Below are 26,895 nucleotides of genomic sequence, written 5' to 3'. Positions count from 1 at the left end.
GATAAATTAACAAAACTTCTATAGATATCTATTGTCATTGTGAGTACTTTGGCCACAAAGAAAATATGACATTGAAACAGGTCTTTTAATAAATATTACTTACATATAACCCATACAACAAAGATTTAAGATTGATGTCAGGACATTAAAATCAGAAAAGAGAAGTAAAATGCTGTAAAAATGTTTATTTATTCATTTAGATTGCAGTAGATTCATGCAATTACACTGTTTTAGTTTTTCCACAATGTCTTTGTTCATGTATCAGTTTCAGGCCATTCATCTTGTCACATCACACATGATTAAAGCTTGAAGAGGTAAAATCTAAGGCACTTCATTTTGGCTGTTTACAAAGACACTGTATTTTTCAGCTCTCTAAAAGTCACTTTGGAGTTAGGCAATTTCATCAATGTTTAAGTAATAAAAATCTCAATTTCGTTAATATACAGTAATCATCATCATTCAGGCTCAAAATGCATTTAACTTGCTGGTTTGTAGTGGTATAAGCCTAATGTCAAAGCCAGGCAGGCATCATAGTGGAGTTTCATCTTTCATCCCGTTGGCTTTGTGTTGTTGTTTTGGTTGTTAAATTGGGAGTGCACATGTATTCGTCACCTGTGCACACCATCAACTAAGAATAACACATTAAAATAATACTTCACTCTTACTGTCCCATCTATTGCATATTAGATAATTAGTTTGTCATTGCCAAGATACAGCTTGTGCTTTCTAGTAGGCTACCAAATCGTAGAAACCTTTTCAAATGCAATACTTTAAATTGGAAGAATGTAAATGCAAAAAGTGTCTACATGCTAGCAGAACTAATCTGAGTGGTTTCTGTCGCAGTATTCTGTTGGTCACATGTTGTTGGTCACAAGATGACCAGGTAGGTTCAGGCTACCTTCTCTTCTTCGTCTCAAAGGGATATCCTGCCTTCTTCAAAAGCACTGTACAGCTCCTCGTTCACAAGCTCGTAACGGCCTGCTCTGGAGTTCAGAAAGTAGATCTGGTCAGTTGTGAGCCGTGGATCGTATCCTTCCCTCTGCAATCTGGTCTTCTGAATTTTAAATGTTCCTGTGAAAGGGTAAGAGTAGGAAATCAATTCACAGCAAACACACCATTTTTGAAATATTTGAGAAAAACAATGGGTTTTTATCAATCAGATTAATCAACATTTTACGTCTTACCTCAAAAATGTGAGAAAAAGAGTCCCAAATCATGAGATAACTCACTAATGTGAAAAAAAGAGGAGTCCTACATTATAAGGTAACAACTCACAAATTTGAGGAAAAAAGTGCCCAAATTATGAGATAACTCACAAATGAGAGGAAAAGAGTCCTAAATTATAAGGTAATAACTAACAAAAGTGAGGAAAAGAGTCCTAAATTATAAGGCAATAACTAACAAATTTGAGGAAAAGAGTCTTAAATTATAAGGCAATAACTCACAAATTTGAGGAAAAAAGTGCCCAAATTATGAGATAACTCACAAATGAGAGGAAAAGAGTCCTAAATTATAAGGTAATAACTCACAAATGTGAGGAAAAAAGTGCCCAAATTATGAGAACTCACAAATGAGAGGAAAAGAGTCATAAATTATAAGGTGATAACTAACAAATGTGTGGAAAAGAGTCTTAAATTATAAGGCAATAACTCACAAATTTGAGGAAAAAAGTGCCCAAATTATGAGATAACTCACAAATGAGAGGAAAAGAGTCCTAAATAAGGTAATAACAAACAAATGTGAGGAAAAGAGTCCCAAATTATGAGATAACTCACAAATGAGAGGAAACGAGTCCTAAATTAAAAGGTAATAACTAACAAATGTGAGGAAAAGTCCCAAATTATGAGATAACTCACAAATCAGAGGAAAAGAGTCCTAAATTATAAGGTAATAACTAATAAATGTGAGGAAAAGAGTCCTACATTATGAGGTAATAACTCACAAATTTGAGGAAAAGAGTCCTAAATTATAAGGTAATAACTCACAAATGTGAGGAAAAAAGTGCCCAAATTATGAGATAACTCACAAATGAGAGGAAAAGAGTCCTAAATTATAAGGTAATAACTCACAAATGTGAGGAAAAAAGTGCCCAAATTATGAGATAACTCACAAATGAGAGGAAAAGAGTCCTAAATTATAAGGTAATAACTAACAAATGTGAGGAAAAAAGTGCCCAAATTATGAGATAACTCACAAATCAGAAGAAAAGAGTCCTAAATTATAAGGTAATAACTAATAAATGTGAGGAAAAGAGTCCTACATTATGAGGTAATAACTCACAAATTTGAGGAAAAGAGTCCTAAATTATAAGGTAATAACTCACAAATGTGAGGAAAAAAGTGCCCAAATTATGAGATAACTCACAAATGAGAGGAAAAGAGTCCTAAATTATAAGGTAATAACTAACAAATGTGAGGAAAAGAGTCCTAAATTATAAGGTAATAACTCACAAATGTGGAGAAAAAAGTGCCCAAATTATGAGATAACTCGCAAATGAGAGGAAAAAAGTCCTAAATTATAAGGTAATAACTCACAAATGTGAGGAAAAGAGACCCACATTGTGAGATTATTATTTATTTCAGTGAGCTTATTTATTTTTTATTCCAGAGCAGAAACAAGTTTCAGTCACTTTATTTTACAAAAAAATCCGTCAACGCCGGGGAAAGAGTTAATCATTGTGATATTCACAAAGTTGCTTCGCTTTACATCTCTAGAAAAACTGCAGTGCATATATGGCAAAATATATCGCTCAATCCACACGGTATGATTTTCCTCACCTGTGGTATCTACACATGGGGAGATGCGTAGAAATACTGGCCGTGCGTATGGAGGAAGTGCTTGCTGAACTTCTCTCAGGAAAGAATTACAGTTAAATCTTCCTGTTGAGTCAGCGATGGCTGCCATTCCGGCTTTTCCCTCCGCACCTATACAGATGCGTTTATATGTGTATATGGGGACACCAGAGTAATACAGTTTGGAATTATGAACAAAAGCTGCTTTGTTTGTCTCACCTGGTACATTTACTCCAAACACTGCTACATCAATCTGTCCCAACAGGCTGCTCAGTGTTCCTTCCACTTCAGTAGTGGAGATGTTCTCACCTTTCCAACGAAACGTGTCCCCACTCCGGTCTCGGAAGTACATGTATCCAAGCTCATCCATAACTAAAACATCACCTGAGAGACACCATACCAACAAAACAAGGTTGCCGAATCATGAATTTTGTCCTGCAGTCTAAAACCATCCATAATATTTACATCCACGCTGTCAGAAAATATTCGTTTTTTTGCAGTGTATTAAAGGTGCACCTGACAGATAAGCAGAGTCATTTTTCCTAAACACATTGTAGGCGATCTTCTTCCTGGTGGCATCCTGACTAGCGTATCCATCAAACCGACGCAGAGGATCCTCCTGATTAATTCTCCCCACCAACAACCCAGGCTCTCCTGTGAGCGGAAGACAATACATGAAGAGAAAAACCAACGATACAGACACAAAACACATCTGTGAGAGAATGAATATTCATTCATTTTGTACATTGTTACAGTTTATTGCAGTAAAATGCCAACAGCTGTTTACTTGATAAGTGTGCATGGGCTATCTTTATATAAACTGCATGCCATTAGCTTTGATATTTTACTTAATTCAATGATATTCATACATTTAAAGTGTCCAAATACATTAAAGCTACACTGTGTGATTTTTACCCCCATCTAGCGGTGAAAAGGTATATGACCATCCAGTGAATATTAGTTTCTGTTCCTCTCAATTCCGATTTTGTTTTAACTCCTACAGTGGCCAAAGTAGTCCAAGATTAACATGGCTTCCAGTTCGACCTCGTCCATGAGTGTTAACTCAGATGTAAACGCGAAAGGCGAAGCTTGAATTAAAGGGTTAGTTCACCCAAAAATGAAAATTAAGTCATTAATTACTCACCCCCATGCTGTACCAACCCCGTAAGACCTTCGTTCATCTTCGGAACACAAATAAAGATATTTTTGATTGAATCTGAGGGCTGGATCACTCTTCCATAGACTGCCTAAGGGACTGGCTCTTGACGGCCCATAAAGTCATTAAAGAAAAGGTTTAAATATTCCATGTTCCTACAGCGGCTCAATTATAAGTTTATCAAGCGACGAGACTACTTTTTGTGCGAAAAAAAACATAAATAACGACTTTTTTCCACTATTCCATTACTTCCTGATGGGCGCATGCGCGAGAACTGAGACGAGGACGTTCTCATTCGTCTACTTCTTGTTACCGGCTGCTCACCGCTTAGGAGTTTTACCGTATAAGATGATGAGCTGATATAGCTGGAAGCGCAAAACTTTCTGTTTACAAGCAGAGGAAGATGTGCGCTGTACATACGCTTTTCAATTAGCGTATTTTCCGCACTATAAGGTGCACTTAAAAGCCTTTTTCTTCTCAAAAAACGACAGTGTTCCTTATAATCCGGAGCGCCTTATATATGGATCATCATTTTATACGGTAGGTGGCGGTAAAACTCCTAAGCGGTGAGCAGCCGGTAACAAGAAGTAGACGAATGAGAACGTCCTCGTCTCAGTTCTCGCGCATGCGCCCATAAGGAAGTAATGGAATAGTGGAAAAAAGTCGTTATTTATGTTTTTTTTCGCACAAAAAGTAGTCTCGTCGCTTGATAAACTTATAATTGAGCCGCTGTAGGCACATGGAATATTTAAACCTTTTCTTTAATGACTTTATGGGCCGTCAAGAGTCAGTCCCTTAGGCAGTCTATGTAGGACTGATCTAGCTCTCAGATTCAATCAAAAATATCTTTATTTGTGTTCAGAAGATGAACGAAGGTCTTACGGGGGTTGGTACAGCATGGGGGTGAGTAATTAATGACTTCATTTTCATTTTTGGGTGAACTAACCCTTTAACGGGTATGTCCCTCTTTGGCTAATGTACATTCAAGATGGAGGGGCGACATGGCGACAGACATTAGAACCCCTTACACGTATGTATTTTCAATGGCATATTATACACTCACGAGAATACTAAGTGTTTTTAGCTAAGAATGAACTAAAAGACTTACACAGTGTAGCTTTAAGGCCACCATATATCAGACTCTGACCAGATCTAAAAACCTACTGCATGATCAGGAAACATAAATCAAACAAGAGTTTTCGGCTCTGAACGCACCAGGTCGGCAAGTCACACACAGTCCCTGCTTGTCCCGAACCAGTTCCATGGTTTCCTCGTTCACTTTCACCAGTCGAATGGGGTACACATTAGGAAGAATGCGACTGTTAAACCCACAAGCTCCAACCTGCCGTGTCAAGAGTGAGTTTTTAACCATTCGTTTAACTGTTACAAATGACAAAATTCATCAGTCATTTCAAAATGTGACGTTCTCAGAACAACACTGATATCTGACCTTGCCATCCATATTGGCAATGCTGCAGTTGCACTCGGTGGCTCCATAGAACTCGCCAATCTGTTTTACCCCAAAGCGCTCCACGAAGGCTTCCCACACGCTCGGCCGCAGCCCATTCCCCACAGCCAAACGCACCCGGTGCTGTCGCTCCGTGGGCCGCACAGGCTGGGACAGCAGGTAACGGCAAATCTCGCCAATGTACTGAACAACCTAGAGGAGATGGGAAAAACAGACTGTTGTAAGAGTGAAAACGACACACTCTTGTATTTATTAATGAATTTATTCACTCATAACTAGGGTTGGGAATCGTGAGAAATTTTCCGGTTCCAGTTCCGATTCCGGTTCCGCCAAACGATTCCGGTTCCGGTTCCCATTCAATTAAAAATATTAGTAAGAGAAAAATCCACAATCCTTTTTGTGTTTATTTCTTATAGTACTTGACAAATTAGTTTAACAGACTGGTAATGTAAACAAACTTAAAATATTATTAAGCAATCTTTGCAACAATATATATATATATATATATAAAGGAAATTAAAAAATTCTGAATTCTCTATAATAATTTAGACCTCTCCTTTATTGTATCTCCAACAGTGAAGAATACCCTCTCAGAAGGAGTAGAATATGCTTTAACACACATATGTGTGTAGAACAGATTATTTTTTTAAAACGGTTTGAATGATTGATTTATAAAGACTTTACTTATTTCATTACTGGATAAATCGGCGCTCTAGCAGTTAATAAACAGAACTGCATGCGTCTTGCGGAAGAACATTGTTGCCGGAGCTACTTCTCTCTGTTTATGTCCATGACGAGTCACGCAGGCATTGGGCTACTCCGCAGCAGCTGCGATCCGCCGGCCAGTCTAAACAAGAAGTCCGAGTATTAACGCTTATTACAGGCTTTACGTAGTGATTCAAGATAAGACAAAAACACGGTTTGAAAAAAAAAACATTATGATGTACTCGCTCATTGTATATATTTTGTAAATTCTGAACACAAAAAATATACGGACTGCATCTGTTTTGACCACTACCGTCAATGTTTACTCAAACTATAATCTCACTAATTCTGTAACGGAAATCATTTGAATATGTGAAAAAAATAAATATTGAGACTGTGTGATTGTAAAGCAGTTTCATATCGACAACTGCTCTCTCTCTCTCAGCGCAAACAGATTTGAATGTAGGCTAGAGAGTGACTCGGCGGTCGGCGCGCGCAGCGTGCGTGTGTCTGTGTGACAAATGCAGCGCGTGTGAGAGCAAATCGCAACTTCAGTGGTGAAGTTTTTGTCATTTAGGAATAAGACGGCGTCTTCTACTCCCAGCACTTCGCCCACATGATGATATCGCATCGGCATCAGAACCGTTTTCGGAACCGAAACTTATGAATTTTGCACGGTTCCGGTATTTTTTCAAAAACACAACCGGTTCTGGAAAAGAACCGGTTCTCGGTTCCCAACCCTACTCATAACACTGACTCAAAGGGTTAGTTCAGCCAAAAATGAAAATTCTGTCAGTATTTACTCACCCTCATGTTGTTCCAACCCCGTAAGACCTTCGTTCATCTTCGCAACACAAATTAAGATATTTAAGATATTAAGATCGCTCCTGCATACTAGTCCATAGGCTTCTTGAGGGAATGACTCTTGCTGGCATCGAAAAGTCATTAAAGACATCGTTAAAATAGTCCAAGTGACTACAGTGGCTCAATTTTAACTTTATCAAATGACGAGAACACTTTTTGTGCGTAAAAACAAACAAAAATAACGACTTTATTTCAACTATTCACTTCCTTCTCCATGGGCCTGTAGTCAGTTAACGTAGTGTGATTACGTAAAGATACGTCACACGTAGGCTCACTATTGGCCGACGCTAGTCATGTGTGTGTGATGCGTGTGACGTACAATAACAGAAGCTTAAGCTATTAAACAAGTAACCTGACTCGCGCAGAGGGAGAAATAAACGAATAGTTGAAATAAAGTCGTTATTTTTGTTGTTTTTTTGCGCACAAAAGTGTTCTTGTCATTTGATAAACTTAAGATTGAGCCCCTGTAGTCACTTGGACTATTTTAACGATGTCTTTAATGACTTTTCGAGGACAGCAAGTCATTCCCTCAAGAAGCCTATGGACTAGTATGCAGGAACGATCTTAATATCTTAATTTGTGTTGCGAAGATGAACGAAAGTCTTACGGGGTTGGAACAACATGAGGGTGAGTAAATACTGACAGAATTTTCATTTTTGGGTGAACTAACCCTTTAAAGATGCTTGTAGGTGACATCATACCCCGGGATTTATTAATTTATTTAAAAGCGCCTTAACTCTTTCCCCGACATTGACAGAATTATCAGACAATCCATGTTTTCACTGTTATACGGATGGGGGGGGGGGGGGGGTCACATCTTCTGAAAGATATTCTGGGAGCCATGAAACTTTTGTGAAAGCAAACACAGTGTAAATGGAAATATCAGATAGAGGAAGAGTATTATTTTTCGAGCCTGGCCGACCCTTTGCCAGAACTTGGAATGACTCAGAGTCCGGAGTGATCTAATTTTATTAGTTGTGCGCCCACTCACATCAATTATGGGAAGTCAAGGGAAAGGATTTACCCGAGAAGTGGGTATTATGTCAGTAAACATGAAAGAAAAGAATAAAAAAAAAAAAAGTGGAGAGATACACTCACCTAAAGGATTATTAGGAACAACTAATACTGTGTTTGACCCCCTCTCGCCTTCAGAATTGCCTTAATTCTACGTGGCATTGATTCAACAAGGTGCTGAAAGCATTCTTTAGAAATGTTGGCCCATATTGATAGGATAGCATCTTGCAGTTGATGGAGATTTGTGGGATGAACATCCAGGGCACGAAGCTCCAGTTCCACCACATCCCAAAGATGCTCTATTGGGTTGAGATCTGGTGACTGTTGGTGCCATTTTAGTACAGTGAACTCATTGTCATGTTCAAGAAACCAATTTGAAATGATTCGAGCTTTGGGACATGGTGCATTATCCTGCTGGAAGCAGCCATCTACTGTCCTATTTTGGAGAGCTCTTGCCTCCCTGAAAACGTAAACCTTTAAAAATGGGTTTTAAAGTGCAAGTTACCACTATCATCTCAGTGTAAACAACAAATATGTAAACTACGAATTTGTGACGGTGACGTCACAACGCATGCGTATTATGTTTTCAGTCTAAAGGTGCGAAGCATTTCTTTACAAAGTGACATGGCGTAGCATGACTAATACAAAATTTTGTCATTTTCATGGATCCGTGTGATCGTTTTTGACTATGGTGTCGTTTGTACGTGCAAAAACGCAAAGGAACAACGTTTCCATTTTTAGTACACTGTTGTCGAGCAAATGTACTAGAGCCAGACCGATTTATCGGGAGGCCGATATTAGACATTTTCCAAACTATTGGTATCGGCAGTTATAATGGCCGATAAATTAATATTTCAAAAATGAAATAAAAACGGACGAAACACGCTTGAACCATGTCATGAGTGTTGGAGTTGTATAGTTTGTCCACCAGAGGGCACTCTACAACGTCCCTGTTGGCAACACTCGTGTATAACGAGCCACACAGTTTTGCTGCTGTTTAATAAGCCGAGAGTGAAGCGGAATTAGCTAGTAATAATTACGTTACGTTGTTACAGTGTAGTTAGTCAGTGTAGACTGACTGTCCTTTTAACTTTTGACAATGTGACTGAAGTTAAGTATTTCTTTAAAATCGTGCGACAGTTATAGCAATGAGACGTACCATATCTCCTTGGCCTGTTATATTGAAAATGTTTTACAATTTGAAGTATGATGTTATCCATTGCTAAATTACGGCTCATCATAGACTAGCCAACCACAAAACAAGCTAATGCCACTATCATCAGTGGAAGACCGCTAACGTTAACATTAATGAGCTCTGGTTCCTATATTCTGTAACGACAATAAAAGAAACAGGTTTCTTTTTAAAATGCATTATCATATTATTTTAATTAAAACTCATAAATAACTACAAATAACTAATGTTAGGGAAATCTGTTAACGTTTTGTTGCGTGTTTCTGAAATAAAAAAAAATAATAATAAAAAATATCGGCCGATATATCGGAATATCGAATTTTAAAGGGTTAGTTCACCCAAAAATGAAAATTCTGTCAGTATTTACTCACCCTCATGTTGTTCCAACCCCGTAAGACCTTCGTTCATCTTCGCAACACAAATTAAGATATTTAAGATATTAAGATCGCTCCTGCATGCTAGTCCATAGGCTTCTTGAGGGAATGACTCTTGCTGGCATCGAAAAGTCATTAAAGACATCGTTAAAATAGTCCAAGTGACTACAGTGGCTCAATTTTAACTTTATCAAACGACGAGAATACATTTTGTGCGCAAAAACAAACAAAAATAACGACTTTATTTCAACTATTCACTTCCTTCTCCATGGGCCTGTAGTCAGTTAACGTAGTGTGATAGCGTAAAGCTACGTCACACGTAGGCTCACTATTGGCCGACGCTGGTCATGTGTGTGATGCGTGTGACGTACAATAACAGAAGCTTACGCTATTAAACTAGTAACCTGACTCGCGCAGAGGGAGAAATAAACGAATAGTTGAAATAAAGTCGTTATTTTTGTTGTTTTTTTGCGCACAAAAGCGTTCTCGTCGTTTGATAAACTTAATATTGAGCCCCTGTAGTCACTTGGACTATTTTAACGATGTCTTTAATGACTTTTCGAGGACAGCAAGTCATTCCCTCAAGAAGTCTATGGACTAGTATGCAGGAGCGATCTTAATATCTTAAATATCTTAATTTGTGTTCCGAAGATGAACGAAGGTCTTACGGGGTTGGAACAACATGAGGGTAAGTAAATACTGACAGAATTTTCATTTTTGGGTGAACTAACCCTTTAAAACCAAGAAATATTTGTATCGGTCTTCAAAATCCTTTATCAGTCGGGCTCTAAAATGTACCCTTATTTGCCATTAATGACCCAAATGTATGCAAGTGACTTACAGTGCAGTTATGTTTGATACAGTCTTCCCAGAAGCGACTTGCAGAGAACCTCTTCTTGACCACCACGGTTATACCGTGAATCAGACACTGGCCCACACCCATAATATTCCCTGTTAATGAGTAAATCCAACAGATGTTGAGCTAAATGTGAAATCTGCAACAGTACGTTTAATTGGAAACCAACGATATCAAACAGCTTAAAACTTATTTATAGAAATACATAGAGCCTATGAGGGCAGGAGCAACATGTCTGTGACATGCACAACACACCTGCTGAGTGGTAGAGGGGTAAACAGTCATAGATGATGTCGTCTGGCCGCATACGAAAAGAATGGTACCCGAAAGCAGCAATCCTGTAATACCTAGGAAATAGAAGTAGTTTAATAAAAGCTTGTTTCATTTCCAAGGACAGCCGTAAGATTGTGGCGTGGCTACGAGCAGGTTACCGACTGTGCACCACTATAGCAGCTTTAGGAAGTCCAGTGGTGCCAGAAGTGTAGATATAGAACAAACGATCTGTATGAGAAAGGGAAAACATGATGAGACATGGGTGATGCTTGGACTACTAGTTTAATGGTAGCTGTCTAGTGTGCAGTGCATTATTCAGCAAGGATGCGTTCATTTGATTAAAATCAACAGCAAAGACATTTATAATGTTACAAATAACCATTATAAAACCATAAAATATTAAGCGGCACAAATTAGCATACCCATCATTTTCAATTTTAATGATATTTTACTGTCTATTTTGATCAAATAAATGCAGCCTGTGAGCAGGAGATAATAAAAAAACAAAAAACATCTGAAGGCTAGTTTATGTTTAGAAAGAATTTTGTGTACTTTTTTAACAAAATAAAATAATTTAATAATTATAGTATTTTCCTTTTGATTACTGTGTATTTCCTGTTCAATTTCTTAATGTTTATAATTTTGTTACTTATTTATAATCCTTTATAATGCAATTAGATGAAGAGTAACCTTAAATAAAGCATATTGGCATTTTAGCTTTTGCTGTAGTATTGAAAATTGTATTGACGATTGTGAAATTACATTATTAATAATATCAACTCCTGAAATTTTGATACGATGACATTCCTAGTGCACAATATTACATAACGTAGTAGTTGGATATTCTGTGTTGGTTTATGCTGAACATAGTAAAAATACGTTATTCGGACATTCCTAAATATTTCTTTACCTTTATTTCTGCCATTTCTATCTCGTTCTCAATCACATGCTTGTCTTTAGAAGGATTACCGTCTCTTATCAACAAAAGAGCTTTTAACAGAAGTGAAGAGCACTTCACAAGAGCGGAAACTATTTATTTGAGCTAATATATCTCTTGAGAGAACTCTAATTAATTTGCGACTCAATGTTTTGGCTGATTCAGGGCCATTATACAAAGAAACCAATCCAACTGCCAGCAGCACAACATGAAGTGTTCTCATAACGACTTGTGTAACAGACAATTGGCCATATTTGTAATAAATAGTCTAGTCTGAGAAGTGGAATATACACTCTTATTGCTAAGGAGGACATCAAAAATATACTTTACACACTAATAACTGGCCAAATCTAGTAGCCCTCAGGAAAAACAGACAGACAAGGTTTACACATCATTTTAATATCTGCCCAAAAGCCTGTGCCTCAGATGGACTCAAAACCAATCGTCTAGGAGATTTTTTGAACTCGCCTCCATAAAAACTTCCATAAAGGCCCACAGCACAAAGTTTTGCAACAAAAATGCAGCAGCAGAGATAATAAAAGCACAGGATGTGAAATAAATGTAACACTCAAGTGCGCTGATAGTCAAAGAAGGCATCAGAACCATCAGACCTTTCGAAATGAGTCTCTACAGCAGCTGTGTCAAACTCATTTTAATTTTGGAGGGCTGGACTTCTGCACAATAAACTTCAGCTTATGAAGGCCATTTTATAATTGGTTACACTTAATGAATGGGTCGTTTAATCCCTCACTTGAACTTGCCGTCATTCATTAACTAAACACTGCTGTGTGTTGTTTGGATACATGCAATGGTTCAACATAAAGAGAATGCATGGACTCTCTCAAGGCAGTTTTTATTTGATTTTTGCAATGTTGGTGATATTCTCAATGATGTCAGCGCTCATATAACAACAACCCAAACCCATAAAATAAACGAAGAGTTCAGATGCAAAAGCCTCTAAATTCTTTAAAGGACAACTCCGGCGCAAAATGAACCTTTGGTCTATAACCAAAGTATAACACATTGTTACCTAGTCAACCGTTATCTGAGATTTGTTTTCATGATTGCCGAATGTAAATAGTTTTATCTCTAAAAACAGTTTAGCCTATAACGCTAGTATAACGCTAGTATATAGGGCATAGAGTAATGACAAATAAAAATTGCTTGTTATTACCACTAACAAGGCTCAAAATAGCCCCAAACCAACACGACAGCATATTAAGGGTCCCTACATTCAAACCAAAGCATTAAGAACTTTGTCAGTGTCCATACAGTTTAATAAGAAGATATTTTATACATACAGTAAACTTCGCGAATAAAGGAAGAAGCCATCTTTGAAAAATAGTCTCTACCAGTCGATCTACGAGCGCTGATCCAAGTGCGCTGGTGAGATGTGAATAAGGTGATAAGGTGATCGCGAACAGTAGGCTACGTGTACATATTGAACAGAAGAAAACGGTTCGTGTTTGTGTTTCTTCCGGAAACAACAGACCATATGAGATTCTGCACAGTTCAGCGCACTTGGATCGGCGTTCGTAGATCGACTGGTAGGGACTATTTTTCCAAGATGGCTTCTTCCTGTATTCACGATGTTGACTGTATGTATAAAATATCTTCTTATTAAACTGTATGGACACTGACAAAGTTCTCAATGCTTCGGTTTGAATGTAGGGACCCTTATTATGCTACCGTGTAACTGTGGGGCTATTTTGAGCCTTGTTAGTGGTAATAACAAGCGATTTTTATTTGTCATTGCTCTATGCCCTATATACTAGCATTATACTGGCGTTATACGCTAAACTGTTTTTAGAGATAAAACTATTTACATTCAGCAATCATGAAAACAAATCTGAGATAACGGTTGAATAGGTAACAATGTGTTATTAGACCAAAGGTTCATTTTGCGCCGGAGTTCTCCTTTAATGATGATTTTTATCAAACTTGTATATTTAAGTTCAGTAATTTGCCATTTAAGTGAACTTACTGAACTTAAATATACAAGTTTGATAAAAATCATCATTAAAGAAGAAAATTTCAAATGGCATTTAGAGGCTTTTGCATCTGAACTCTTCAAATGTATTCTTATTCTTTCAACTTTGGCCCTGTTTACACCTGGTATTAAGATTTGGTCAATCGGTTCACAAGTAGACAAGTTAAACTAGTAACCTGACCCGAGGCCCAAAGATACGGAAATGCATAGTTGAAATAAAGTCGTTATTTTTGTTTTGCTGCTTTTGCGCACAAAAAGTGTTCTCGTCGTTTGATAAACTTAGGATTGAGCCACTGTCGTCACTTAGACTATTTTAACGATGTCTTTAATAACTTTTCGAGGCCGGCAAGTTTCAATCCCTCAAGAAGCCTATGGACTAGTATGGAGGAGTGATCCAGCTCTCAGATTTCATCAAAAATATCTTAATTCATGTACCGAAAATGAACAAAGGTCTTACGGGGTTGGCTGGGTGAGTAAATACTGACAGAATTTTCATTTTTGGGTGAACTATCCCTTTAATACCAGGAGTAAACAGGGCCTTAGACTCCTCTACGAGCCATATCCGCCCCATGGTCTACCTGTTCGATACCTCTGCTCTACAAGTAAACCCTTGTAATACTGTGAATCTCACCGTTGAAGCCCTTGGACACAGTGCACGGTGGTGAGTGTCGAGGGGAAGATGCCAGAATGGGGTCAAGAGGCTGACATTTCAGAGCGGCCATCTGGTCTGGACTGAGGTCTCCGGTGCTGAACCGCACCATGGTCTCACTCAAGGAAGAGCTCACTTCAGACAGGGCTACAAACACACATGTGCATTTAGTAGGATGGTCCTGATTAGGCATGTGCCGGTATCAAATTTTCATGCTGCGGTTAATTGATTGAGCTTTTATTGCGGTATACGGTATTATCACGATATTTTAATGAAATTATATTTCAAGAAAAACAGATGCATTGTGGGTCTCTAAAAAAAAACCTCAACTTGTATCAATGTGTAATTGTGATTTTCAAAACATATGGTAAACTAAACCAAATTGTTTAAAGTTTAGTGACAACATGTTACAATGACTGGTAGGTTACTGTTTGTATTATTCAATTAAATTCTTGGATTTGATTTCAGTCTTAATTCAATATTGACTCATTTGGATAAATATTAGGCAGGCCTCAGTCTGTTAATGTTTCTCAAGAAAAAAAAAACCTCACATAATGCTGTAAACATACAGAGAGAAATTAAATATAATATTTAGCAAATTACTCCTTGCTATTTTCTAATGTGCTGGTCATTAAATGGCTTTCCAGAGGTAAATGTAACGTTTTGACACAACTGTTCTCCTGCAGTGTTACTGACCTCTTTCCGTGTTTGAAAACACTGATTGATCGTTATTATGTACAAGTAAATATACCTTTCGGTAAGTTATACTGTATCTTTAAATAAAAACGAAAGTAACATGATGATCAGTTTACTTGAACTGAGGAGCAACGATCTGTGATCAGAAGAGCTGATTTATCAACTTCAATTTATTAATAACAACTTTCATATCAAAAGTAACCTGCTCTGTCTAGTCTGTCGGTGTCAGTGTCCTCTTTGCTCTGTGATTTTTCTCTGTGGGAGAGCGTGTGAAAAGTGTCAAATGCGTTAAGCGCCTTTCAGACAGGACGCGGAATGCGCGACGCTGGTTCAACGTTGCCCTTCAGATACAACGCGATTTGCTATTTTACAAATAAAAAGTTTAACTATTTTGAACTTTAACACCGGCGTGGTCGATGCAGGTCGACGCAGCAACAAAACATCCCTGCGCGTCGCGCGCGTATTCCGCGTCCTGTCTGAAAGTCAAGCTTGAGTCTCAAGCGGAATGTCTGAGAGTTGGCAGCCCTGCGGGGATAAATCGTCTTCATCATGTGAGGATTGTTTACATTAGACTAGTGCGCACTGTCGCAAGCACACATACATGTGGGGATTGTTTACATCAGAGTGCGCGCGTGTTCTGCGCAGCACGCAGTGTTTGAGCGGTTGAAGGAAAACAAGCAGCTAATGCGTAAATTAGCCTAAAAGTCTAAATTCGAATCTATTATTTTCCACGGTATTTTGAAGAGCCCGCGATAACAATATCGTGCATATTCATTACCGCGATTTATCGCATTACCGAATACCGGCACATGTCTAGTCCTGATCAAAGAGTCAAAGAGAAAGTTATCGAGTCGCCTCACCGTCCGCTAGCTCTGCTCCAAACACCATCCCTCGGGATGCTGACACACCCACGCAGTGCAGGAGCGAATCCTTTCGGAGGTTGAAGTTAATGAGCGCAGCCTCCACACCTACTTTGGCCAGGCCAAGCCAGAGCGCCACTTGGAGCGGCCGGCTCTCCATGAAGAGCGCCACCACATCTCCTGAGGTCCAGCCCTGGCTCAGTGCCCAATGGGCCACAGCATTGGAGATCTGATCTAACTGGCAGAAAGTCCACGTTTCCCCAGTGGCTTCATACACGAGCGCAGGCTTGTCTGGGTGTTTAGCCACGGTTTGTGCAAAGATGGAGGGTATGGTGTTTCTGTGACGGATATGATGCCATAGCGCCAGTTTGACCCTCAGCAGCACATAAAGCCCACTGACGGACAAGATGAGGAATAATCAGTTATTTACACCTGCTGAAAATACTACATGTGAAGCATTGGTCATTTTTAGTAGCTTTCATTAAAATATTCCAAGTCATTCCTTAATATGTGCAATGCCAGATCCATTGTTAAAAGAGTGGTTCACTTTTAATTTTTTTGCTGATAATTTACTCACCCTCATGTCATCCAAGATGTCCATGTCATTCTTTCTTCAGTAGAAAAGAAATTAAGGTTGTTGATGAAAACATTCCAGGATTTTTCTCCATTTAATGGACTTCATTGGGAACCAAAAGGTTCAAGGTCCAAAAGACAGTTTCAGTGCAAACTGCAAATAGTTCAAAGGGCTTTAAACGATTCCAGACGATGAATACGGGTCTTATCAAGCGAAACAATCGCTCATTTAATAGATAAATAACAAAGTTTAAGTTGAATAAGCTCAAATGGTCGCCTTGCTCTGTTCTGTGTGACTCTCCTGTTCGAAGTCATTCATCAAAATGAAGAAATCTTTTTCTGAATCAATTCGTTCATTTCATTCGTTGAATGAACCAAATGACTTGAAAAAAGATTCGTTCATTTTGACAAATGAGTTCCAACAGGAGAATCATGAACGCACATCACAGAACAGAGCAAGGCGAGCATTTGAGCTTATAAAACTTAAACTTATTTTTTTTTTTTTTTAAATGAGCGATCGTTTCGCTTAATAAGACCCTTATTCATTGTTTGGAATCGTTTAAAGCCCTTTGAACAGTTTGCAGTTTGCACTGAAACTCTCATTTGGACCTTGAACCGTTTGGTTACCAGTAAAGTGCATTATATGGAGAAAAATGATGGAATGTTTTCATCAAAAACCTAAATTTCTTGTCGAATGAAGAAAGAATGTCATGGACATCTTGGATGACATGGGGGTGAGTAAATTATCAGCAAAAGTTTTTTTTAAAAGTGAACTACTTCGTTTAATGAAGTTGCTGACACGTTTAATGTTGTTCAGCAAATTTTCATGCGAAAAAATCCAATAATTTTCAACAGGAATCAACATGAATCAGACTTTAGTGAGGACTAAATATTTCAAGTTTCAATAATTTATTGCCATGTCAACAACGTTGATAGGAATTTGTCTTGTTACAGCTCTCAGACATAAATAACCAACAATGAACCCAACAATCCCCAGCAACCTTTCCCCATGACAATGCTGCAGCAAGTACAAAGTCGCTGCATTGGTTTGAAAGTGACTTCTGTGTGAGTTGTGCTTCAGACAACACAACACTATTGAAAATAGACTACATAAATTAGAAAGAAAAACACACTTTATTGCCCTTAAAATATTTGTACTGTGACTGCCCCTTGACAGCCGTTCTCACAAGTCTCGTAACCAAATGAAAATTCGGAAAAGAGATAGGAAAGCTACAGTAGAAGGAATGCATTTCTGAGTGAAACTGCTGTTGAAGAACAAAAAAAGTAGGACGAGGCTTGATAGTTGTTTTTTAACCCTTTGAAGTCCGCACCAAGAAAAAAAGAGATCAATGTTTGTCTTCAAACTGTCTTTTGGATCTTGAACTGTTTGGTTACAAGTAAAGTGCATTATATGGAGAAAAATCCTGGAATGTTTTCATCAAAAACCTTAATTTCTTTTCGACTGGAGAAAGAAAGACGTGGACATCTTGGATGACATGGGGGTGAGTAAATTATCAGCAAAAGTTTTTTTGGTTTTTTAAAGTGAACTACTCCTTTAATGTGTCATCTTTAATCAAAATAACTTCCCCATCCCTCTTGCAGCATCATCTCTTCTCTCCTGATGTGTTTACTGGCGAAAGGGTTAAATCACCTGTCACTCACATGAGATCCAACAATAGCACACCACAACCATCCAATCAATTGCTGACGAGTCCCGCCCTACATTTTTTCTTGCTCGTAAAGCGGTTTCACTCGGATTTATATAACAGGGAATCGCATCATCCGTTTCATGACGAATTTAGGTTAAACATTACAAGGGTCAATATCACCATAAAGTGCCTTTGAGACTTCACAATTTCCAAAAAACAAATCTGAGATTTTCCATTGAACTTTACATGTTTTGTATTAAGGAGACCGTAGGCTGTTAGAAATGCATATTGGTCAAGCTCCAGCACTTTTCAAAAATTAACTGCAAGCTGAGAATGTACGTGCAAACCATAAAAAATGTCCACCCTGTCATGGACAAATTCAAACTAGAACAAATACATTTTCATTGCATAGTGATTATAAAATGTAGATCTGCAGAACAATAATGTGTCCCTTTCCCAACAAAACATTTCAGTTAATGGTAAACGTCTTTTGATAATAATTAAGTTACTGCCTAAATACGTTTTGCCCAATAAAATATGCGATAGTTGCACATTCTTTTCTAAATAAAATCTAACAACAAAGATATTTAGTCAAACTTTATAACAAATCTAACTGGGTCTCATTTGTTTATTAAGAACAGGGTGGACAACAAGATCACATAGGCATGACAGGGTGGACAAATGCTTCAATGCATGAACTAGAAAACAACAGTAGCATTAATTATATAAATATATACATTTCCTAACCCCCATATCTTGAATTTTGTGATCATTCACATGCAATCATAAATACATTTAGGGTCTTGATGTTTGTCAATAATATGAAACATTTAATCCAGAAAGGACGAAACAAATGATAATGAATGAACCCAAAAGATTCCATATAGAACCTTTTACCCTAAAGGGTTCTTATTAATCAACCCTTAAAAGGGTTCTGTATAGAACCTTTTAGGGGTTCCAAATACGTAGCGCTGATAGAACCTTTTAAGGTTCCATGGAACCTTTTCTGCTAAGAGTAGGAAAAAAGGCTTGTAAACTATAATCATCAAAACACCTGCTGATAGTGATATTTCCAAAAAAGTTCATGTCCACTCATGTATAGAATACACTGTTATAATATGTGAAAAAAAAAAAAACTAAATGTACATAAACCTGCAAATGGCCTTCCTGTCACGTACCATGTCCACACTGTCATGGACGGCTTTGTGACAGGGTGGACATTTTTGGCTAAAGTTAGCATTTAATGAGCACATGGTGTATAGCAGTTAGCAAAGTGATTCCCTGTTGAAGATGACTGTGCACTGTTTAAAATATATATTTTGAATTTCTGAAAAGTTTTTATATTAATCAATATTTCACAATGACAGGGTGGACATGTTAAGCTTGACCACACACAACTACAAACATAAAATGACGAAAATGAGAAAATATAAGTGTAGATACTAACTGTGTGTGCAGCAGATGTTTTAACCTCCACTGAAGAAAGACCAAATGGGGGAGGGGATGTCACTGAGTACATCAGTTGATTTTTTTAAAGGGGCGTTTACCCAATAATGACAGGGTGGACAGCAATTTCAGGGACACATGCAAAATGCTTAATATTATTATGGAAATAAAATATAAATAATCCAAATTAATTTGCTGAGGACAATAAGAACATTCAAAAAGTATTTTAATTTTATGTCATTTAACCACTTTTTACAATCAACGAAGTAAGCCGAGTAGCGTGTGGGACATGCCAAAATCACGTATGCAATCAAAGAAAATGGTATAAAATCAGAAAAACACATTTCAAGAGACTTATTGTACTTGTATGTGTGTAAGTGTGGGCCATTTATAATAAAACCTCAGAATTTCATTATTTTGCATTATGTTCATGATGACTGAGCGATTCTAATGAGGACAGCAAAGGCACTTTATAGTGATTTTGACCCACAAAGTAATTTTGTATGATATCCAAAATATCAGAAACTCACTTGATGTCCCTTTTAGCCGTTCGAACAACCACATACAGGTACCGCCAGCCTCCTGTTCCTAAATAAACCCCCAGACCTGCTGCAATGCTCCAGGTCCAAGATGCCCCAAACAGACGGAGCAGGCCCATAGAACCGAAGGACAGGGAGCCACTCGCCACATAGTGCATCCTGAAACAGGTCCATGATGCAGCACATCACTTTTAAACACTTTTTAAACAGCAGCGATTGGAAGTCATCACTTATCATTATGACATACTGTCAGTGTCTACTGATTGTTTATGATGCTGGTATCATAAAACAATAAAACACTCATGAATACTTACCTATGGTAGACAAATGTAGTTCAGCCAGCCCTGATCTGTCAAGACATGGGACGACCCCCGTGAAAGTTAACACGAGCGTCCCGAGAACACAGAGCAGGGGGGAACTTGCAGAAGTCAAAACAGAATATATGCAGAAGTAAACACTACTCGGGAAATATTTTCACTTTGCAGCACGTTTTTGACTAACTGTGTGTTTACTAACATCCCCTGGCTGTTTGCACTTTGCAGGCAGCAACATGTCATGAAGCTGGAGTTGGTTGGAGAGAAAGCTTTTCAAAATGGCTGAAAGAGGCTGTTTTTCACAATAAAAGTGTAATCGTCGTGTTCTCCTCACTGATGTTGTTCGTTTTTTAAATTCTTTTTTTTTTTATTATTTATCATTACGTACACAAATAACACAGACACGTATTTCTGTTACTTTATATATATATAAAAAGTCAAGTCTCGCACTTTTTTATGAACAGGTGACATGTAACTTTCATGGACAAACGCGTTGTTTTGTCATACTTTGCTGAATGAATACACCGACGCTTGCAACCCTCAAAAACGCAACCTTGTTAACAATTTATCACCAAGTACTAAAGTTACCTACTTCGATACCTATTTATTAATGTAGCCACACACACACACACACACACACACACACACACACACACACACACACACACAAAACAGTGGCTGTTGTAGCCTATACAAATATTGGTAACACTTTACAATACGGGTGCACAATATACATTAATTCACCCATAAGAAATTTTACCATGATAAACTATAGTACGTACCATGGTATACCATAGTAGTACCATAAATAAATAAATACCAAATAAATAAATAATATAAAACAACTCACACAGAGTATTATGAAATACAAAAACACTGTATCCACGCAAGTACTATAGTAACATACTTAACTACATGCACAGATAATCATGTGGTAATCATTAATGACTAGCTTAAATAATCATTAGTTACATTAATTCAGTATTATCTGTGCATTAGTTAAGCATGAATTAATGCTTATTAGTGCACCCGTATTGTAAAGTGCTACTCAAATATTTTTAATAGAGCATATCCTACCCATTAAAAGTATATTTAATTGTAGATGTTTTACCACTGACGTTATTTTTGTGGGACTCTTGTATTTTTCCTAGTCAATATCTTTGCTTTATCCATGGGGTCTTTGGTTGTAACTAGGTTACTATGATTACGCAACCCTTGTGAAAAAGAAGTAGGCTATACACTTTAGAAAAAATTGAAATGTTTAAATTGTAGCCTACCGCCGGATGTACCGACAAGCATTTATGGTAAACCAAAATATGGCCAACTTTAAAGTAATTTCTATTGAAACATGAATGTAATGAATTTAAATACTGATTTATCTACGCATTTTTAATGATGAAGTTAACATTGTTATGTCATTACATGCACAGTAGTGGCCAAAATTATTAAATTTTGACAGATGACAGATCTGAACACCTGACAGATCTGAAAATATTGACTTTTTTTGATTTCGTTTCATAATGTGTTGCTATGAGCACAACAAACATCAGATGAAGTGAGTCGTACTGTTTTTATCCATTTTTACCTTTAATAATTTTGGAATTTACTCCTTTTGCAGCAATAACACCAGAATTTAAACACTTTAAGTGGATTTAAGTGTGCTAAGACATGTAGTCATGAAAGTTTTCTGTCTTTCAATACACATCGGCCCTGTTTACACCTGGTATTAAGATTTTGTTTTGGTCGAACGGGTCGCAAGAAGACGAGGCAGACACATACTCGTTTACGTCTGGTGTTTTAATCCATCTCTTTTGTCCACTAATGTTCCCACATCAGGTCAGTATGCAGAGAGCGGGCATCTTTTTGTGTCCGTTCAAACACATTCGACCACATGAGCGTTTACGAAAGCAATCCGGTCAAATGCGTTTCCGACTACCGTTTCTGGATGTGGTTGAAAGTGGACAAGCTCAAAACGGTTTAGACTCCATTTACACCTTTATTTAGCTTTTATAGGCCTACTTTTGAGACTTGAAGTAGGCTATGTACACATTCAATCAGTCAAGCGCACTTCTTTTCACTTCTTAATCACACAAATTCTTTATAAATATTGATTTAATACATTTTTGACCCCATGTAAACAATATAAGCAAATGTGTAAATCAACTCATTTGCTTTCTGTGCGAGTCACTGTAGTGCTCTGAGGAGTGATCTGTGTAAACACAGCTCTGTCTGGCTGCAGAAGCCGAAGAACTCTGCGCAGAACCGATCGCCGCAGGAGGATGTAAACCCATGGATCCAGAATCTGGTTCCAGCTAGCCAAGCGCAGAGCCAAGAGGAGCATCTTTTCACACTGACGCACCGGTCTGCTGATTCCTTTATAGAACCTGCCAACGGATATGAGGATGTAAATCTGTGAAATGAAGAGGAAAACAGTCAAAACGTCCAGAAAACACAAATGCAGAGAAACACAATCAAATGCACAACGCCTCACTTACCAGAAAGGGACTCCAGCAGATGCAAGAGACCACTGTTATCCCAGCCAGCTGAGTCATCATTTCCACATCCAGGGAATGCAGAGACGAAAATGAGAAGGATCTGTGCTTCCGAGCAGAGTTTAACTTAACACATCGGTCCTTAAACCTTGCCTGGAGCAATTTCAGTCCACTTATAGTATTAGACACAACTGAGATGCTCAAAGTTACAAGCCCCAGGATGGAAAAAGCCAAAGCAAGGTTGGCGTCAGCGATTGAAAGCGGACCGTTCACAGGTAAGAAACACCAGGTGCCGGGAAACTGTGGTTTGTAGTCGCCCACTTTTAGCAGAGGGAGTCCCGCCAAAGTGAGAGCCGTGGAGGCGATCAGGAGCACGGTGAGGCGGACGCGTGTCATGGTGACAACCGCCGGGTGCAGGAGAGGTTTTGTGATGCCTATGCAGCGCTCCACTGCCATCGCACTGCCCAGCAGGAGCGGGCAAAGGCCGAAAAACACCATGCAAGCTCCAAATAGTTTGCAGTATAACTGAGGAGGCTCCACTACTGCCGCCCCGTGATGCTTCACTCTTTCAAGATGGAGGTGAAGTGCGAAAGACCCTGTAATCAGGTGACCTGCCAGGTCGCTCAGAAGCAGGGCTGAAGCCAGCAGGAGGAACGGCGCTTTGGCCCGTCGGCGGAGGCAGGCATAGGAATGGGCTAGGATTGCTAGAGCGGTTAGGTTTGAGAAGGCACCGAGGGCCATGGTGAAGTAGGACATACCAAACGCTGGTGGGTTAGCCAGAGCAGGAGTTGAGTTTACTTTTTGGTTGTCAGGACAGAGAGTTGTGAGATTATATTCAGAGTGCTGGCATAAAACGGGGAAGGAAGAGGTGAACAGAATATCCATGTTGTGGCTGACGGACACCGTAAATCCTTAAAGGTGAGGGTCAGTAATGAATGTTTCTCTCCTGGGATGCTCCTGCTGGGAGCTTGATTGTTATCAGAATGGATTCATCTACTATTGCTGAAAGCAAAATCATCCAGAGAGAGCAATTTAATATATAATATAATATGAGTGAAATATATTTTCACTTCTAAAGTCTACATTCAAATTTAAGACTGGAATCTTGCTTGAGGAAAACTCTGGCATCCTTGCAAAGCAAAATGAGGCTGGCTCAGTAGAAATAAATATTGCTGACAGGAAGACACAAGCCGCTTGCTTGGCATAACAATTGAATAATAATTGAACAATTAGAGAATTTAATCATTTTCAATATAAATGTGACATTGGAAAGATGTCAAGTTATTTGGAAAACACTTACATTCAACCCATTGCCAGATGATTTACTTTGACTCCAGAGTTATTTTAGTATCATACAATTCATTTACATTGGAGTAAAATTTTTAGTAATTTTGTTGTGCTTTTGTTTGAATGTTTTATTTATATGTCTGTACATTTGATTATATTTTAAATACTCTTATTATATTTTATTTTATTTAGTTTTTATCATACAATTCAATTACATTGGAGTAAAATTTTTAGTAATTTTGTTGTGTTTTTGTTTGAATGTTTTTTTTATATGTCTGTACATTTGATTATATTTTAAATACTCGTATTATAGCCTATTATATTTTATTTAGTTTTAAAAAATGTTCTTAAACTAAATGAAAATGAGAAATGTTGTTTTGGAAACTGAAGATAACATTTAAGTTCATGTTTATTGTATTTCAAGTAGGCCTAATAAAAATCTATCTTTTAGAAATGCACCGATGTATCAGCCAATAAAAACAGCCGAAGATGAGGGGCGATTATATCCTGTCAATCAAAAGGAGGCGGCAAAACGTCTTCAGACAGTAACTCCGTTTACTTTGTGTGAAGAAAATGTCTCGTTGTGAATTTAGGGTAAGTAAACGAATAATAAAGCATTGACAGTTAAAATGGTGGCAATGTTAAAGCACTATTTTTGAGGCTATGAATCACTCGTGGTTCAAACTAGGGATGCCAGCTCTGTAAATCTGCTTTGAAACAATCTTGTTAAAAGCGCTATATATAAACGAAGGGGACATGACTTGACTTGAATTAAGCCCATTTGAAAGGAGGAGAAATGATCTTCTAGTTTTCCCACTTGTGCTGTAGGCCTACCAAAAAAATCCCTTCATTTATCTTCTCTCCCTCCAGCACACTTTCACCCACTGCTTACTTGATTTAGGCCTGTGTTGTCCTCGCTCCTGAATCTGTTTGCTAGCATTAGATTTGTTCTGTGAGGTATTTTTTTTTTAAAGTTTCTGTTGTGTTCACACTATGCAAATGTGTTGTTTTTAAATAGCTGTTCTGACCCATAAAATCGACTTCCAAAATAGGCCTATATACTTTAAAATGACAATGTCCATTTATGTACCAACTAGCAGAGACTTTTATCAAAAGCGAGTTACAAATATACTTATAAATCTTTTACAAGGTTATCATTTTGAAACCATTAAAGTGCATTTTTCATTGCACAAACAATATTACATGCACAAAGAGCTCTTGAAACATCTCGCTGAGTGCAGTTTTTTCTTTCTGTTTTGACTTATTTCCACAGCGTCAAAGCCAATAAACCATAAAAGATTTTCTACGCTAGACTCAGGTGGCATGTAATTTACCACACCTTTACAATGACAAAATCACTTGCGTCACAGTATTTTCCTTAAATGCTGTGCACTCTGACTGCCATGGGTTCTCCATCAGAAACTCAAAAATGATGTTTTATTTTTCTTTCAGATATATCTCATGGTGTTGAGGTGTACTTTTCACTCTCAGAAAATGGACTTGAGGGACTTAAAAAAAGGCAGACATTGTCTGTCTTTCAGTCTTTCTTCTTTACAACTATGCCAAGCTGCCCCACAATGCTCCAAAATGAAAGGCTGTAATGGAGTAATCAGTGCGCCTCACGAAACTCGGCAAATTGTTTTTTTTTTTTTTACCCTTTGTTCTCCCTTTGTGCATTCACACATTTAGCCTTTAAATTTTACTTTTCTTTTTAAATCTTTATTCTGCTTTTCTTGGGCAACATGGGCTTGAATTCAATGTGAGCTTATTGTTAGCAGAAGACTGACAAAACTCAGGTCTTTCTCTTTCCTTTGTGAGAAAGTGCGAGGACTGTGTTAAAGAGCCGCCGCAGGAAGCCAGTATGACCATATCAGGTCACCGAGAGCCCAGTCCGTCTGGGAGGAATTTCAAGAACATTTCACTCAGTGCCGTCACATTTTAAAGTTGTATTTTATGACCATTTTGATATGTTTCGGAATTGCTGGAGGGTCCAAACAATTGTTATTTTTTAAACACACTTTAATTTACAATATAATACAACATTTAAATGGGGACTATTTTCAATCCTGTTAGATTCCCAATTATGAGAAGAAAATAAATCAACTTCGAATCGACAAATGAAGCTCTCATGATATATGCATGATGGGTGTTGATGGTAATTAGGCATAGTCATTAAATCACATCATAAATGGTAAAAATTGCATTCCACATTTACATTCAAAAAGCCTCACCAAGATGCTGTGTGTGAATAAAATGAAGGGCTAAAACAGAAGAAGAGATGTATGCTTGACTCACCCAGTGCCCCAGCGTCTGTGTGTCCTGTATATATCAGCGACAGTAGCCCTTCTCCCATGTGCTTCAGGCAGCTCTCTACCTCTTATCACCATACAGCCGTGGAGCAAAACAGCCCTCTCTCTCTCCCACACCCTCATCCCTCTTTCTCTCTCTCCTTTCTCCATATTCAATCTTAACCTTGAAAAGCATCCAAATTTTCTTTGTTGTTCCAAGCTGTTCATTGCTGAGGTTGCACATCATTTTTTTGAGTCAGAGTTTAGATATCAGGTGTGCAACGCTCTGTTCTATTGTATACTTTTGAGCAAATTAATAATCTAAACATCTGTCGTCAATAACTGAGCTGCAATCCAATTTTGCTCTCGAGAGAGCAAGATGTTAAGTCTTCGCCCACGTCATGGAGCACCTGTGGGTCTAAATTGCCAATATGGAGAAACTCATAATGACAGTGATTTCCCTTGCTTATTCGATTATGTA

General features: G+C 38.0%; 2 protein-coding genes across 2 annotated transcripts; both read right to left on the bottom strand.

The window, feature by feature from the left end:
- Nucleotides 1–170: 170 nt before the first annotated feature.
- Nucleotides 171–20,627, bottom strand: slc27a1a (solute carrier family 27 member 1a). Its single transcript, XM_089128228.1, has 12 exons — nucleotides 20,348–20,627; nucleotides 20,025–20,192; nucleotides 15,827–16,221; nucleotides 14,253–14,417; nucleotides 10,853–10,922; nucleotides 10,677–10,768; nucleotides 10,407–10,516; nucleotides 5,399–5,608; nucleotides 5,164–5,290; nucleotides 3,309–3,446; nucleotides 2,778–3,176; nucleotides 171–1,071 (listed from the first exon to the last, which is right to left on the bottom strand). Exons 2-12 carry the CDS (start codon nucleotides 20,189–20,191, stop codon nucleotides 914–916), a joined length of 2,031 nt encoding a protein of 676 aa, XP_088984354.1. The 5' UTR covers nucleotide 20,192; nucleotides 20,348–20,627; the 3' UTR covers nucleotides 171–913.
- Nucleotides 20,628–21,841: 1,214 nt separating this feature from the next.
- On the bottom strand, nucleotides 21,842–26,519 carry ptger1c (prostaglandin E receptor 1c (subtype EP1)). Its single transcript, XM_039662878.2, is given in 4 exon segments — nucleotides 21,842–22,554; nucleotides 22,557–22,757; nucleotides 22,843–23,841; nucleotides 26,422–26,519. Coding segments are annotated over 3 exon segments (1,131 nt in total). The 5' UTR covers nucleotides 23,725–23,841; nucleotides 26,422–26,519; the 3' UTR covers nucleotides 21,842–22,506.
- Between the last annotated feature and the right edge of the window lie 376 nt (nucleotides 26,520–26,895).

Source organism: Pimephales promelas, chromosome 3 (assembly GCF_988280905.1).
Source record: "Pimephales promelas chromosome 3, fPimPro1.hap1.1, whole genome shotgun sequence".
Taxonomy (NCBI): Eukaryota; Metazoa; Chordata; class Actinopteri; order Cypriniformes; family Leuciscidae; genus Pimephales; species Pimephales promelas.
The sequence above is the reverse complement of the archived record's forward strand: the minus strand, read 5'-3'. Positions and strand labels throughout refer to the sequence as shown.

Bases quoted from the DNA above. Each gene is read 5' to 3' on its own strand.
- slc27a1a (XM_089128228.1), bottom strand. From the start codon at position 20,191: ATGCACTATGTGGCGAGTGGCTCCCTGTCCTTCGGTTCTATGGGCCTG. The intron at 10,769-10,852 runs GTAACCTGCTCG...TCTATTTCCTAG, and splicing joins GCTATAGTGGTGCACAGTCG to GTATTACAGGATTGCTGCTT. The intron at 5,609-10,406 runs GTAAGTCACTTG...CATCTCCTCTAG, and splicing joins GTATCAAACATAACTGCACT to GTTGTTCAGTACATTGGCGA.